Source organism: Procambarus clarkii, chromosome 34, assembly GCF_040958095.1.
Source record: "Procambarus clarkii isolate CNS0578487 chromosome 34, FALCON_Pclarkii_2.0, whole genome shotgun sequence".
NCBI classification, from domain to species: domain Eukaryota; kingdom Metazoa; phylum Arthropoda; class Malacostraca; order Decapoda; family Cambaridae; genus Procambarus; species Procambarus clarkii.
The window spans coordinates 36,198,540-36,216,762 of NC_091183.1; the positions used below are offsets into that span (position 1 = coordinate 36,198,540).

An 18,223-nucleotide genomic window follows, 5' to 3' on the forward strand; every position below is an offset into this window, starting at 1 on the left:
AATTACAAACCTACTCACGAGAGAGCATACTCAAGACAAGGTATTCCAGTCACCACGTGGCTATCATGCAAGAGCCATGTATGAAGTAATAATATCAGAAGACTCCCATATGTTACTATTGCTAGTCTTGGCTGCAAGCATCTCTGGGTGGGGAGTGGCGTGTACTCTCCTACTTGTGCTTGCGGGAGTTGTTGAGCTTTGGCTCTTTGGTCCCGCCTCTCAACCGTTAATTTACTGCTGTACATACAGATTCCTGTACACCAGTAGAGTGAGAGAGAGAGAGAGAGAGTGAGAGTGAGAGTGAGAGTGAGAGTGAGAGTGAGAGTGAGAGTGAGAGTGAGAGAGAGAGAGAGAGAGAGAGAGAGAGAGAGAGACGAGAGAGAGAGAGAGAGGTCAAACTACAGTAAGCACAGTAGAGTGGCTGGAGGAGGAGAGTTGAGGGAGGAATGATAAGGGTGCGGCGAGGGACGGGAAGGTGAGGGGAAGCTGGCCCTTGAGACAAGTGAGGGAGGTGTAGAGGCAGGCCAGCCCGGCCGGTCCTACTTACCACCAACAATGACCAATACACTCCCAGTGTAGGCCACTAGGGCACCAGACCCCACCCACCACACACACCCCACTCTAACCCTTACTGATGCACACACACCCACCAGGTAAGGGGGGCGGGTGGACAACCAAGAGAGGGGGGAGACAGGAGAGGAGGCGTAACACAAAGATATACTTCAATTATATCTATAAGTAAAGATACTATGTGTGTTTTGATGGAAGCCGACTGATAGGTTTACAAAGTGCACATAAGCCCAGGGTACAAACTATGCTGTAATGACACACAGAGATCACAATAACGTGATGCATCAAATGAATAAATCCAGAAGGGCCGTGACGAGGATTCGAACCTGCGTCCGAGAGCATCCCAGACACTGCCTGCTCCCAGACTGAGCTACGACAGGGTTAAAAGCCCTGTCGTAGCTCAGTCGATTAAGGCAGTGTCTGGGATGCTCCCGGACGCAGGTTCGAATCCTCGTCACGGCCCTTGTGGATTTGTTCATATGCTGTAATGACTACGGGCGCGCCAAGATTACAGGCAACGCCATAATGACCATCAAGTCATTGTGGCAGTAATGGTGGTGGCAACAATAATGACATTGTTGAAGATGGAGCGGTGATGGTTGTGGGTCGTAACGGTTATGGTGGTAAAGTGTCTCTACCACCACCACACACTGCGGTGTGCAGAAAACGCACAGATACACGCGAGATACTAGAAACACTTAAATCACCAGATATACACACAGAGGTAGCAAAGCTTTGGCTAAAAATTATCTACTCGTCAAGCCCGGCCCGGGGCCAGGCTTGACTTGAGAGCTTGGTCCAACAGGCTGTTGCTTGGAGCAGCCCGCAGGCCCAGAGTGATCAGGACTCAAGATCCCCAGTTTTATGGTGAAGAATGAGCTCCACAAGCCAGGTCAACAGGCATTTAGAGCGGGAAGATCGAGCCTTTCGCAGTTACTCGACCACTATGACGAAATCACAGACGCACTATAGACCCATTTACAACAAAATGTATATGTAGTACACACTGACTTTAAAAAGACATTTGATAAATGTGACCATGGAGTGATAGCACATAAGATGAGGTCAATACAAATAACAGGTTAAGTAGGGCGATGGACATTCCATTTCCTGTCAAACGGAATGTAAAGAGTAACAACCAAACAAAATCAAGACCAAGTACAGTGAAAGGCTGTGCACCTCAGGCCACAGTCCGGGCACCACAGTGCACCTCAGGCCACAGTCCGGGTACCACAGCTTGTTCTCACTCGCACATCACATACACACAACAACACAAGTCACACCTTTTTGTCATCTTTGCCACATGATATAACAATCAGTAGGAAAATTACTTCTGGAGAAGTTACTGAAGAGTAAAGCATAGAGAGAGAGAGAGAGAGAGAGAGAGAGAGAGAGAGAGAGAGAGAGAGAGAGAGAGAGAGAGAGAGAGAGAGAGAGAGAGAGAGAGAGAGAGAGAGAGAGAGAGAGAGAGAGAGAGAGAGAGAGAGAGAGAGAGAGAGAGAGAGAGAGAGAGAGAGAGAGAGAGAGAGAGAGAGAGAGAGAGAGAGAGAGAGAGAGAGAGAGAGAGAGAGAGAGAGAGAGAGAGAGAGAGAGAGAGAGAGAGAGAGAGAGAGAGAGAGAGAGAGAGAGAGAGAGAGAGAGAGAGAGAGAGAGAGAGAGAGAGAGAGAGAGAGAGAGAGAGAGAGAGAGAGAGAGAGAGAGAGAGAGAGAGAGAGAGAGAGAGAGAGAGAGAGAGAGAGAGAGAGAGAGAGAGAGAGAGAGAGAGAGAGAGAGAGAGAGAGAGAGAGTGTGACAGGTCCTGCTCCTCTCAACAAAGATGGAGAACACACAATTGCCAGCAGAACAACCCCCCCCCCACCTACCCCAACCCTCTCGTCCTGCCATGGAGTCGAACCTGGAATATGGAGGTGACAGGTTATGTGGAGTGGGCTCCGTGGCCACATAACCAGCTGAGGTGTGCCAGCCTTACAACCATCAACTACAACAAGCGTCACCACCACACACAACTAGGGTAATGTTGTGTAGACAATGGTTCAGCAATCATCATCATCAAACCACTCTAAGTGTACGCGTATCCCATATCATACTACATGGGATACCCGGCTGTGCCCGGGTCTCACCCACTCCTCACTCTCTCACATAACTCATATTAACATATGCAGGCGGCGATGAGTCACAATAACGTGGCTAAAGTATGTAAACGTCGTCGTCCCTTCACTTTCTAGTGTGTGGTCTGGTCAACATATTAACACACTCGTATAACCATTAATTCATATTTTTTCCCATCTCAACCTGTCTCCCCTTGTCACAGTCTCTTCCAATCTCGCCCCCTCCCCCAGAACACCTCTCCAACCCTCCTGTCCCTCCAGTATCAAAGTGGTTTTGTCTAAGGCAGCACAACACACAGGAGGGCACAGAACACCCCAGAGACAGAGCCGAGGCGCGTGACTGGCCTCAGGCCAGGTATACGGGCCACATGATGGACAGCTGCTACAGGAGAAATAAAAATGTGTACAAGTGTAACATTTAGTGTGGGGTTATAATAGCAGGCGGATCCTCCACTGATGATTGCTGGTGCAGTCATCTACACACACACACTCCGGTGCTTACATGCACGTCTTACTCTTGTGTTTGTAATGTATTATAGTTTGTCACCTGGTGACTTGTGTTCTGTAAGGGGACTGGTTGGCACCTATTAACTAGGTGAACAGGAACAAGCTCATGGAAGAGAGCTAGGAGAGGGAAGGGAGGGGAGAGAGAGAGACAGGGAGAGCTACGGGAGGGAGTGAGAGAGGGATGGTTATCCAGACAAAAAATGCTTTACGCTGTTTTACATCACACCTCGTAAACACAGGCCAGGAGCCTGGCAGGAGGGGGGGGGGGGGAGGTGATGGTGGGGAGTAGAGTAGCATGGCAGCCCCATGATGGGCTGAGAAGTGGGGGAGGGGAAGGGAGAGCAAGGAGCGGACGTGATGGAATAAAAGGGTCTGAGTACGGAGTGTGTGGGATGGTAAGGAGGTCGAGGAATAGGCATGGATGGGGCTGAGGAGAGGAGATGCAAGGACATTGTTTTTCACCCCATTCCATGGTATGAAGACGAGTACACATCCTGTTCTCGCTCCTCTTCAACCTCTGGTACCACACTCCTCCCACTGGTTCCATCTCTGGTATCATACCCAAGTGAGGCAAGGTGTGTAGAGAGGTAATTGGTGAGAGGGAGGGACAGAGAAGGAAGGGCCGGTGAGAGAGACGGGTAGCGGAATGATAAATAAGGTGAGGGAGGTAGGTAGGGGGTGAGGGGGACCAGGACCTGGTCGCCTAGGCACGGCTGGGACACGGGAATGTTTCTTAATGAGCACTAAATACCTTAATATTTATCACCGTAATACACAGAAAACGCATCAACAATTGAAGAAAGAAAATGGAGAAGAGAGAATATCAGAGGGAGGTCTATGACAACCTTAGATGTAACCGCAAGCAGGGAAGAGATTCTCGTTTCTGGGAAACAGGAGACATACATAGATGTATTTTAAATATATAGAAACTACTGGAGAACTCCTCTTTAATGCGTTGTGTGCGCTTTTCTCCGAGGCTAAGGTTCCCCTTCTTCCAACCAGTGTGTATATATATACACACACTTTATTTAGATGTGTATAGAGGTCCCTCCTAGATGGAACTAGTGATCTTCCCGCAGGATGCAGCCCAACAGCTGCCCAGCCCGCGGGTACATATTTACTCTTAGGGAAAATAGTGGCATTAGGTGAAAGGAAAAGTGCCCATCTTGTCCCGCTCAGGAGTCCAATCCAGGATCTCCGATTGTAAGTCAGTAACGAAGTTTCCCCCCCAGATTATCAATTCCCCCCCCCCCCCTGCACGTGACGCTGACGCCGTCAAGCAGACAAGGTAAACTGTCAACTGTTCCATCAGTAATTCCTTGACAGTTATACAACAGGAGCCCGGCACTGTTAAGGCACCGTTGCTACTCCCGTTAGCATTATTGTTGAGGTTAAGGCATCATAATTACACTCCGTTACCCCTACACCTCTCGGCTCCTTTCGCCTAGAAATAAACAGGTAGCCTGTGTGAGTTAGAAGACTGTTGTGGGTGGCCGTCCTGGGGAAAGGTCAGTGGCAGCAGGCCTAGGCTGTAATCTAGGAGCCTAGATAGGCCTACGAGACTGTCCTCGACCACGAGACGCCCAACATGAGAGGAAGGAGCTAGGGGCCACCACTCACCAACCTGACCACACAACACCCAAGCTTCTACAATCTACTTTCTACCGGGGAAACTACGGGATGCTGCCAGGACACTGGCAGTATTCCGTTGTATTACACCAGGGGTTGTAGAATACAACTGATCACCAAGGTTGTAAAAGGTAAGTAGGCCTGCGAGCCTTCAGCACCGATGGTATTAATGATCTCTCTCGCTACATTAATGTCCACCACCACCGCCACCATATTGGTCAACACTTACCTTAGTGAGCTGGTCAGCACTTACCTTAGTTAGCTAGTCAGCACTTGCCTTAGTGACCTGGCCAGCACTTGCCTTAGTGACCTGGCCAGTACTTGCCTTAGTGACCTGGCCAGCAGTTACCTTAGTGACCTGGCCAGCACTTGCCTTAGTGACCTGGTCAGCACTTACCTTAGTGACCAGACCACCACTTACCTTAGTGACCTGACCAGCACTTACCTTAGTGACCCGGCCAGCACTTACCTTAGTGACCTGGCCAGCACTTGCCTTAGTGACCAGACCACCACTTACCTTAGTGACCTGGCCAGCACTTGCCTTAGTGACCTGGCCAGCACTTGCCTTAGTGACCAGACCACCACTTGCCTTAGTGACCAGACCACCACTTACCTTAGTGACCTGACCAGCACTTACCTTAGTGACCTGGCCAGCACTTGCCTTAGTGACCTGACCAGCACTTACCTTAGTGACCTGGCCAGCACTTACCTTAGTGACCTGGCCAGCACTTACCTTAGTGACCTGGCCAGCACTTGCCTTAGTGACCTGACCAGCACTTGCCTTAGTGATCTGGCCAGCACTTACCTTAGTGACCTGGCCAGCACTTGCCTTAGTGACCAGACCAGCACTTACCTTAGTGACCTGACCAGCACTTACCTTAGTGACCTGGCCAGCACTTGCCTTAGTGACCAGACCAGCACTTACCTTAGTGACCTGACCAGCACTTACCTTAGTGACCTGGCCAGTACTTACCTTAGTGACCTGACCAGCACTTACCTTAGTGACCTGGCCACCACTTACCTTAGTGACCAGACCACCACTTACCTTAGTGACCTGACCAGCACTTACCTTAGTGACCCTGCGAGCACTTAGCATTGTCTTCACTTTACCAACATGAGCAACATTACCACGTAACAAGCAACACTACAATGACTTGATTTACCTCGTGGGGTAACTTACCTTGAGAACACCTTCCATAACCCGACAAGGAACATTCCTTTGCCTACCTACCTTTTGCTAAGGTTTCTTGGTTCTGGGGACCAACATCCCTCACACAGCCTGGGCTCTGATCACGCCTCTGAACCGTGCTTCAACAGCTACACAACTACCCAATGCCAGTTATAAGACAGTAATACAGGTTCCCACACCCTCTTAAAAGGTTGTGGACCCTACACGAACAGGCTGAGGCACTGGTACAAGCCACCTTGAGGTGCTTCCGGGGTTCAGCGTCCCCGCGGCCCGGTCGTCGACCAGGCCTCGACCACACCTGTAGGTCACACACAATGTGCTCTGGAGGTGTAATTTCGATAATAGTTTATCTGGACTCAATTATGTCTAAATTTCTATGCCGTGTGCATAATAAAGAAAGAAATTCAATTGTGTTTCGCTTGTCCTAAGAACTTGGCTTTAACTGGAGTGAGTGACTTCACAAGAGGTGTAGGCAGCACTTGACTGGTGTGCCAAGCGAGTGCCAACACCCTGGACGAGGTATGGAAGCAAGTGCATAATAAACGTCAGAGGTCCACGACTCTCCAATCCCCTGCCAAGGAATATAAGAAATGTGGCTGGAAGAGTGGACAAGTTTGTGGTGGAGTTATCGGAACAGCCAGGCTGTGATGGGTATGGGGGGGCTGTGATGGGTATGGTGGGCTGTGATGGGTATGGTGGGCTGTGATGGGTATGGGGGGCTGTGATGGGTATGGGGGGCTGTGATGGGTATGGGGGGCTGTGATGGGTATGGGGGGCTGTGATGGGTATGGTGGGCTGTGATGGGTATGGGGGGCTGTGATGGGTATGGTGGGCTGTGATGGGTATGGTGGGCTGTGATGGGTATGGTGGGCTGTGATGGGTATGGGGGGGCTGTGATGGGTATGGGGGCAGAGAAGACAAACAGCCTCACGGACCAGACAGCGGGAGAAGATCTCAGATAATCATGAACATGTATGCACCAAACCACCCTTGTAACTTTCTCACCAATTTAAGACGAAAAGTTTGACAGTTGAGGAGAACTGTAGTACTTAAGGTGAAGAAGAGCGTGGTGGAGGTGAAGACTGCGACGTGTCACCAACCTCTCCCCAGGATGCGTACTGGCCATAATAAACTAATTACACTAAACTATGTATAACGGAGGGAAGGAGAGAGAAGATGAGAGTGGGAGTGGCAGAGACGGGAGGGAGGGAGGGAGGGAGGAGGTAATTACCACCAAGGTGGCACTGATGACAAGAGGAAGCCCAGTAATGAATACAATGATACCCAAGTGGGGTGTGGGCGGGTGGTGATGAAGGTGGGGCGAGGTGATATGCCGGAGGACGGGGAGACGGGGTGACAAGACTGACGAGGAGGAGATACATGTGTAAGGAAGAAGTAGAGGAAGGGAAGGGAGGAGGGGCAGGAAAAGGAAGCAATACAGTTAGTGGGTCATCAGCCTCCTGAGGCAGGACCCCATACAACCCAACCCCCACCTTATGGCTAACCTGCCCACCACCACTACCACCACCACCACACATCCCCCGTAATATGTATCCAGGCCAACTGCTAACTACCAGTACCTCCTACATCACCATCTCACTCCCAGGATCACCAACTAACACTGGCTACACCACCTACATCACCAGCAATACCACCCACTACCACATTACTAACTCACTGCCTACTATCACCACCATCCACTCACTCCTCCATGTGTTTTCCAAAAGTACGTCACCGCCCACTTTTCTTTCCGCTGCATAATAAGCCTACCATTGAGCAACCTGTCCTTCTACAATGAACGTCGGGTTTCCATCGTATGCGTTACACAAATCTAAAAACTGTCGTACCAGAAAATATTAGCGGCTGACGAAGTACTGTCCCGTTTTCTGTTTTGGGTCCTCTGGTAGGTTTGGAGACACTTTAAATTGACCGTTTTCTTGCCGTTGGGGCACCTTAGGAGGCCGGGCTGCAGTAAGTAATTATCAGAAGAAGGCACCAAGCCGGGGCGACTATATAGCGCCATCAAAGATGCAGGATATTCAACAGGGGGTAAATATACCTAAGGATGCCAATACGAGAACAAAAGCGCCTAAGGCGAGGGAGCCCAAAGGTATGGGATTGAGGAAGGATTGTAGTGAGGGAGAAGTGACTGGGAGGGACAGGCGGGACGCAACACGTGCCTGCACGGCCTGCACGTGAGGACATTTAGTAAGGACACGCACCACTATAAGATGGAGTCTCTCCTTAGCACATTTTTCATGGGGGGTAGTGGGATAAGATGCCAGACTCAGTGAGGTCCAACTGAATCAATCGGCTGGTCATTTCTGACTTGTGGTCAAGCAAGCATCGGGTTGTCGGTAGTCCCATCTGTTCCTGGAATGCCATCGGAGCTCTGCGGTGTGTAACTTGTATGTCTTGTGTTTGTCCCACGGGCTGGTATGGTGAGCGGCCCGGCCTAGGCGTCTCCTCCACCAGCCTGATCACAGAGTGTAACACCTCTACTCTCTACCCTCTCCATTTTCACAACACACCCGAGCTGGTGAAATTACCTCTAAAGGTGCAGTGGACGACAGACCCTCAACAGAGAAAGCTAAACCAATAAAACTCGTCACTGGAAGAGAGACCAATCAGGGGCCATAATAAGGACATGCAAAATGCCCCGGAGAACAGTATTAACAAGAATAACTTATCGCGGGTGTTTCACCAGCTAAGAACACACTTGGAAAATACTGTATGTACACGAGTCACGGAGACATTAGCACCATAGTAATTGGCACCATAGCAACTAGTAAATACCGATAGTTGAGAGATGGAACCAAACGACGATCACCACTCATCATTGAAGCAAACAACACACCTCTTCAAACAAGGCACCCACGGGGGGGGGGGAAGGGGGAGGGGTGGCACTGTAGGCACAAGAGTGTTGGACACGGGACAGGGAAGAGGCACAACTGTAGAGGGATGGTATAGATTATGAGAGTAAGTAGTAGAGTGTTGGGGAGGTGGAGGTTGCAGCGGAGGCACCGTGAGGTTAGGGAGGGTGCCAGTGGGGTGGCACTCGACATACCGGCACTCACGGTCTCAGCGCCACTATTACCCACGACCACATTCACCACACACACATACACGAGGGGTTTTACTAACACAAACAATTATAGAGAACATATAAACACGATACTGGAGGCCATGAGAGGGAATGCATGAAGACTGTGCATTATAACAATGAATAAAGGACTATAGCATTATGAGTGTGTGGCCGGCGTGGTATGTGTAGAGTACACTGGCCAGTGACGGGGTGTAAGAGAGGGTATTGGCTGACGCTCAGTCAGTGACGACCAGCACACAACACAGGTCCTGTGTACACAAGATAGGCCAGGCCAGTGGCCAGCCACCAGTTGAGGAGAGTAATATTACCTGCCATGATGGAGTACTGGTGACGGGGAGCAGAAGACGCCTCGTCTTGTCAAGAGTATGGTGCGACGGGTCACTACTACTAGTAGTAGTAGTGGTAGTAGTAGTAGTAGTAGTCTCAAGCACAGGTCCACACCACACACACCTTCACCCTCCTAACACTGTAAGACACTCGTCTGCCACTACCACCACCGTCCACACCCACACACTGCACTACCACACAACACACAGACCAACCACACACACACACCCCACACACCAACACCTCCACCAAGACCTTCCCGCCACCCTCCTTCATATCCACCCCTCCCTCCACCCCTAGCCCCCCCCTCTTCACCACCCCCAAGCTCCCCCCCCCCTCTTCACCACCCCCTCCACCCTTAGTCCATTTCACCACCACTACTCTTTTCCCCTCTCCACCACTACTACAACCTCCTCCACACCAACCCTTGCACGTTCTCCACCACTACTCCAGCCTTCTCTCCACCCCTCCCCCATCCCTATATCAGCTTATTTTTCACAACCTCACTCCACCGCCATTACTACACCACCACCACCCTTACTCCACCACCAGCTCTACTCCATCTCCACTATCACCACCCCCTACACCACCACTAACTCCTACACCACCACCACTCCCCACTCCACCACCACCACTACCTACTCCACCACTAACCCCTACTCCACCACCACTCCCACTCCACCGCCACCACCACTCCTACTCCACCGCCAGCAGAGAACACTCCAGTGTGAGCGAGAGTCAGCACAACCTTGAGTAGTGTCAGACCAACCACCTAATATGATGGTTACCTCCAGCGTGTCTACAGTGACCACCACCAATGTCAGCAGCTTGGCCACTGTCACCACCACTCCCCCTCCCTCCCCCCACACCACCGCTCTCCATCACTTTCCCTCTTACAACACCAATGTCATTAACCTGCCCTCATTACCATCACCATCATGCATTTCCTCCACCATCACAACCACCTTCCTCTTCACCACACAAATACTATCTATCACTACCACATTACCAACCACAGACCCATCCTTCTCTATGCATTAATACTTCAATAAGTACAGAGATATGTAATGAGCCTAAAGTCTGAATTAAGAGGAATAAGTTATAATGTTAAAGAAACTGAAGCTTCACAACCCAAGAGAAGGAGCAGAAGGGGGACATGTTCACCACATACAAGATACTGAAGTACACTGGAAATGCCAACAAATCAATGTAAAAAAAACTTTTCTATCCTTTTCACATGATTACCAAGTGGAATGCACTTGGTAATATATATATATATATATATATATATATATATATATATATATATATATATATATATATATATATATATATATATATATATTGTGACGATAATCTCTTTCAAGAGAGATTGAGCCTGCTCTTCCCTACATAATTACGTCAAAATACAAGATACTATATAGAAGATACGTTCACCAAGTATTGCCAAACGTTTTGCCCAGAGAGCAAATCGTACCCAGCACACCCTGATACCTGCTACAGTCACCGTAACCAGCTAACTGCTCATCCTCTGCCTGCCTGTTGCTGATTGGCTGGTGTCTTGTCGCCCCTGCCCTCCACCACCACAAGTCGACGTCTGGGCTGCAGTGCGCCAGTCTCGTCAGAATATCTCAGTGCTCCATGCAGTTGACATCTCTCGCTGGTAGACTAAGCCTTGGTTTTCATGTACTAAGGGAGGTGGCAGCTCGAAGCCAGTATTCCAGCACCCGTTACATATTTTATTTTGCTATCACTGTAACTTACTTGTCTTAGCATAACTTTTCATTTGCCAGTGATTATTCATGTTATTTTGTTTGTTGACTTATCCTGCATATTTTATGAGATTGCCTTTATTCATGTCTTGTTTTCTAGAGTAATTAATATTTCATTGTTTATATACTTGTGTTTTGTGTGTCTTCCCATTACCTTACCACAGACGAAAAGACCAACTTTTCTCTTTTTTTTTTGTCATGTGACGAGGCCCTGCCCCTAGCTTTTGAAACAGCCGAACACCAACGCTTTACCGTCACAATATATATATATATATATATATATATATATATATATATATATATATATATATATATATATATATATATATATATTGTATATATATATATATATATATATATATATATATATATATATATATATATATATATATATATATATATATATATATATATATATATATATATACACACACACACACATACACAACACTTCCTATACAAGGAAACCAAAATTAAATGCTTACATAAAACATTTACAAGATCAAGATATACTGTACAGTATTTACCAATTTGTGCAGAACGATAATTTATAAGTTATTTTAATCTCCTGTGTGATCATCTAGCTTGCCCCACTCCTATGGAAGAAACCAGGAGTTTTGGCTCTACTGTATTTTCCCACTAGACAAGATGAATTGGGTTTGGTGTGAAACCGTATACAATTATGGGTTAGTCCTTGAACAGTGTTGCCCTCCACACACCTGGGAATGCTGCAAGCAACAACAGCCTTACGGATCAGGTAACCACTAGACAAGGTTGGTACAAGACAAGGTTAGGAAAGTACACAAATGATCAAAACCAACCACAGTTAAACTAGTCAGCAATCCCTACTCTTCATGCTTAACATCTTGGCTCGTATTACACTTGCAAATAACTACCTGAATAAATATATTTGTAGATGGTCAAACAAGTAATAGTTTACAAAATACACTAAATTAAATAATTAATTTTGTAATTACTTTCATAAAATCATTTTAAATAAATATAGTACAGTACCTAAATACTTTAGCAAGAGTGTATACTTTCCAGGAACACTGTGCAACATATTTACACTTCAACATTAGCTTTGTCACATATTTGGTCCAGTGAGCACACACCCAACACAACATGTTTGGTCCAGTGAGCCCACACCCAACACGTCTAAATAAACTTTTCCAACCGACATTATTGAACAGAATCAGTTAAAAGCATTATGAGTGATGCGTACTGCTGTTAGCAAAGTACAAAAGTAAAATGCAACTCAAACAAATGCAGCTGACACAGCTAACTTACCAGCTCTGGCACTGGCATATGTCCCTGTAAAGAAATGGGATAGGACCATGAGTGTAAGCCTTACATGCATCACACACTACAAGCCCGGTCAGCTCGCACCTGCACGCTTCGTGCAGATTAATACTACTAACTACAAAGCCTCAGTGTGCTGCTCATACACATCAAATCACAATGTAAGCTTAAATTGATATACAGTTTATGAGAACATGAATGCTTTCAATTAATAAATTATATTTATAATTTCAATAGATTAATGGCATAATTCTGAGTATCATATAACGTACCGGTACAAAAAAATATACTACTCTATTGTATTTATAATATATTTTACTGTCTAGAAAAGGTTTATCCTTTAATGCTTGATCACACTGCAGGACTAAAGAGAAGACCTGCACAGCATTAGTAAAATAATCCATGAAATTATTAATACACAAAAGTACACACATTATCATGTATCGTACATACATGATCCAAACAATATATATATATAGTGTCTTTTTTTTTTAATTAATGTCTACAAATGATAAGTCAAATTTTGGCCAAAAAATTATGTTAAAATTTCAGCTGTACACTTGTGACTGTAGCATGTAAAAACCAGGTCATGCTTTAAAAATCATGCATAGCAATACAAAGAATCTCAACCTACGACCCTCATTTGTTTTTTACACTATACTAAAGTGTACAAAATATACAAATACATTTGGCCAAACCTAAACCACATCCTAAAAAAATAAAAAAAAATAAATGCTCAAACTCATAATTTTACTGACCAATAAAAATCAAATCCAATTTTCCCAATACCCTTCACTGAAATGTGTATTTTCATAAGATTTAACATCACTGTACAGTACAGTGCTTAATTTTATTGGTTTTCCCGCATATTGTAATAGAAATACAGTATTATATGTATAAAACAATACCAAACTGGCCTGAAAAGTAACAAAATTCAAAACACCTGCTTTATTCACTTAATATATAATGCATTTTTCTAACAAAATGCAAAGGGTTGATAAAAAATTTAGTTAAGCCAAATCCACAATATCATATGATTTTGAATAAAATTGATTGCATAAATAATTAAGTACAGTGGAACCTCGAGTGACGAGTGGCTCCAGTTACGAGCATTTCGAGTAACGAGCGCGCCACTCGCAGAAAATATGTCTCGACTGACAAGCTTTTGCTCGATTACGGAGCATTTCCGCTGGTTCTCGGACACCTCCGCCGACTGTTTTGTTGTTGTTTCGCAAGACGAGTTTTCCACATGACGAGCTCGGTGCCGGAACGGATTAAACTCGTTAATCGAGGTGCCAATATATTAACATTATACATATCGTAATTTATTAAAAAAAATCGATGATTTATATTTCAAATCCCAAAAATGCAATTTCAGCTTATTTTTATTATTAAACTGTAAATTAACAAAAAATTCTTATGCAAATTATGCAAATCAATGTGTTTTCATAAAATTTAACAATAAATTTGTTTATATCCATATATTTGTTACAATATATGGATACTTCTAGGTACAGTATTATAACGGAAATACTCGTACATTTCAGTACCCAGAAAATAGTTCCAAACTGACCTGAAAGTCCAAAATGCAATACAAACATGCTTTTTGATGACTAAACCACACATCAGAACAAAGAAAATGTTTGCTCATCATTTCTTCAGCCAATGTGACTCATCACCTACAAGCATGCTTTTTCATTTAATCAATAACTTCTTTAAAGAAATGCAAGAAGTTGATCAAAAATTATATATTTACACTAAATCTACAATATAATATGATTTTTATCCATATTTATCATATACAGTACTGTACTAATAACAATAACATTATACTGTACTAAAATATAGCCAAATTCAAGGTGGTTATTTCAAACCCCAAAATGAGACACAGTATTGCTTATTTTTATCATGAAAATGCATATGAACGTTTTGTATCCAATACAAATTCTGGAGCCATGTTTTCGTAAGATTTAAAATTAATTTTCTTCATTTTCCATACAATGTAATAAAAATACATGTACCTGTATTCATAAAACACTCCAAGAACAGCCTGAAAATTTCCTCTGTATTCAATGGAATCATGCTTTTTTCACTTAATATGTACCTAACTTTTAATGAAATACAAAAGGTTGATAAAAAGATATTTTGTATTTAAGCTAAACCTACAATGTACTGTACAGTAATATGATTTTGAACTTTAGATATACTGTATCATATATTTAATGAATTTTTAACATTAACATTATTACTGTATTATTAATTCTTAAAAAACATGGAACTTCAAAATATGGCCAAATACAATGATTTTTTGTTTATGAGATAGAGTACTTCCCTTCAGAGCTGCCTAAACCAGACAAGCAAAATATGGTAGTTAATGAAACAAGCAGAATGAGACAGCAATCATGACCCACAACACCAGAAGAGTCACTATTAGTGTTCAAATCATCTACCAATGTGCCCCTCGCAACATGCACACCCAACATGCCGTCTCCGGAGCTTCATACATCCTCAATTATGTTGTACAGTACAGCATTCTGGCACATGCAACATTTTATCCAGGTTATAACAACTTTGTTTTGTCAATCAACAGGAAATCAAATATATTGAAAAATAATACACTTATTTTCAAGTCTCTGAAAATAATTTCTCTTTGGCCAACTTTTTTTTCCTTTTCAGCCGTTCAATACCCGACCATCCAAGTGGTTGGACATCATTCCTTTCCCCCGTCCCATCCCAAATCCTTATTCTGACCCCTTCCAAGTGCTATATAGTTGTAATGGCTTGTCATTTTCCCCTAATAATTCCCTACCTCCAGCCACATCCCTGTGCTCAAAAAGGCTTCCAGCCACATCCCTCTGTTCATGAGGTTTCCAGTCTCATCCTTGTGCTCAAAAGGTTTTCAGCAACAAGCCTATACTTAAGAGGGTTCCAATCACCTGCCTGTCCTCGAGAGGTTTCCGATCACCTGCCGTTATCAGTCATCTGTGGTTATGTATTCTTGGAACCATTTATATTGAAAGTCTCACAGCACAGCACAGTCTAATAAATGGTGTATGCAAATGGAACCCTCAACAAAATTCTAACTATGCTCTAATGCAGCATGGGTAATTGACGGGATCCTTAGGTGGAAATTCTCTAAAAATTAAACAATTACCAAGAGAAAGCATTAACTCTGCATGAACAAACAAGGAGAGCTAAATTGAGGATCCACTGTATTGACAATAGTGATTTACTTGCAGCAGAAGCAACTCGGATACTGTATACAGTTCCAGGTTTACTAGAATATCTGTAGTTCTAAGACATTTATTTCCATAAATGGGAAATAAATTGGGAACGGAATAAACATTAATTACATTCTAAATAAAATGTAGTACAATACTCAGCCTCTGATTGTACATTCTAAAAGCTTTTACATGCAAATACATTAGTGAAGGATAGGCAATGTTAATATCATGTCATTTTCAATATTAAATAATAATTTGAGAACTGCCAATCTACTTCTGGGAGTGTAGAATGTTTAGCACTATGAAGATTATGATGCAAAACACGTGTGACCACACTATTGTACCTCAGATATGACAGCAGAAAGAGGAGTCCTACAGAGATAATGGGGAAGTCCAAGGTCGCGTTTCCAAGATATGTTATAGATTTGTTCTCAGGCGGATCAACACCTATTACTGTATGGAAAAATCTAACATAATATCTTAGAAATTACAACAATTTAACCTCTTATATCTCATAGGTCCAGTTGAGTCAAGATTTAGCACACACTCGCTACTTAATGTACTATCATCGTTTATATCATAGTACAATAAGTTAGGTACACTTTGTTTGGGTCTTACCAGTTTGACAGAACAGGAACCTTTTGAGTCACACTCATCTATACTCTGGATTAACAAATATAATCCTTTCCCAACCCCAGGACAAGGCAGTACCCACAAGGGGCAGGAACTCGAAACCTTTAAAATATAGCTGGAGTCTCCTAGGTTGTGGGTTTCATGCGGTAGATTTTTCCACTTTAGAAGGAGAATGAGTGCGAGTGGCTTGGTGGGTATGCACTCTAAGATGTTAGGTGGGTAAAATCACCAGTATTAGATGGTACCTGGTCTCTAGAGTTCTTCTACTCCCCGAGCCCAGCCTGAGGCCAGGCTCGACTTGTGATAACTTGGTCCAACAGGCTGTTGCTTGCAGCTGCCTATAGGCCCACATATCCACTACAGCCTGGTTGATACCTGGTTGATGGGGTTCTGGGAGTTCTTCTACTCCCCAAGCCCGGCCCGAGACCAGGTTTGACTTGTGAGAGTTTGGTCCAGTACATCTTGGAAAAATTTACATAGTTTGTTCTTGAAGAAGTTCACCTTTGTTCCGGCAATATTTCTAATACAGTACTTGCTGGGAAAGTACTGAACAGCTGTGGACCTCTGATGTTCAGAGTGTGTTCTCCGATTGTGCCTATGGCACCTTTACTCCTCACTGGTTCTAGTCTACATTTCCTTTCGTACCTTTTGCTCCAGTAAGTTATTTTACTGTGCAAATTTGGGACTTGGCCTTCCAGTATCTTCCATCTAAATATATGTTTTGATACCTCTCTTGTTTCCTTTCTAGAGAATACATCTTGAGAGCTTTGAAACGGTCCCAGAAGTTTAGGTGGTTTATCTTCTCCATGTTTGCCGTATATGTTATCTGTATTCCCGATATTTCAGCAATCTCTCCTGCTCTGAAAGGGCAAGTAAGTACCGAGCAATACTCTAGATGGGACAGCATCAGTGTTTTAAATAGTATTAGCAGTGCTGTGGGGTCCATGGATTTGAACGTTCTTATAATCCATCCAATTGTTTTCCTGGCTGTCACTATATTTACTCGGTTAAGTTCACTAAATGTCAGGTTGTCAGACATCATAATTCCCAAATCTTTTACATGTTGCTTTCCTTGTAGAGGTGACAATTATATATATAACTACACAATCTAGTCTGCTGGTATTATGATTATGTTTGGTAATTCAAAAATAGGGCAGACCACATCAGAGAAAGTGCAGCACATGTCAGGAATAATTGGAGAATCTTCAGTGTATCTACAATCCTTAGATTAGATAAAGGTAAATATCCAGAAAGTTCTTTAATTACTTTACAGAAATGGTTGGACATTTCCTTTCACCTGATGCCCCTGTTTACTGCCAGGTGAAGAGGCCGAGATTTAGGCAGTTATTCAGATGTTGAATCCTGGGAAAGGTCATTAGTTCGACCTAGGAAGAGACCTCGATACAAGCCTAAGTACAGGCTTCCTGTCCCTGGCAACAGGAATTACAGTAATGTTATTATAATACTGGAATAAATTAGGATTAAGAACCTGCCCAAAATGCTATGCGTACTAGTGGCTTTACAAGAATGTAAGAATTCTTGTATATATAAATAAACGTACAATCCTTACATAAGGTAATAGTTCGCGAGGTTCACATTTACAAACACGTACAATACAAATCAAATACAGTCCAACCTATTTCTTACATTATAAAAACACAAGAACAGTATTCTATCAATGTGTATTGTTCTTTCACCATGGTTGTGACGACACAATGCATGTCACACTTAAGGTTACAACTGTACTTGCAACAAGTTCAAAATCTACATCTTTTTGCAATTTAAAAAATGGCTTACTATGATAAATCTTTTTTGTACATTTTAGCAACATTTCCAATACAAAAATATCTTTCATA

The 18,223-nt window shown here is 44.0% G+C and overlaps 1 protein-coding gene across 4 annotated transcripts in view; it reads right to left on the reverse strand.

The window, feature by feature from the left end:
* The window catches only part of pnut (septin 7-like protein pnut), a 108,160-nt gene that overhangs the window by 89,341 nt on the left and 596 nt on the right, over positions 1–18,223 (reverse strand). The window contains exons 1-2 of one of the 4 annotated variants that reach the window (XM_045748220.2): positions 17,634–17,669; positions 12,499–12,522 (exon numbers count right to left, since the gene is read on the reverse strand). The exons of 2 other annotated variants lie outside the window; for them this stretch is intronic. In XM_045748220.2, coding sequence (XP_045604176.2) covers positions 12,499–12,522; positions 17,634–17,654 — 45 coding nt within the window. In that variant the 5' untranslated portion in view covers positions 17,655–17,669. Of the gene's footprint in view, positions 1–12,498; positions 12,523–17,633; positions 17,670–18,223 lie in introns of those variants that run through there. One more of the 4 variants, XM_069335793.1, reaches the window with a different exon arrangement.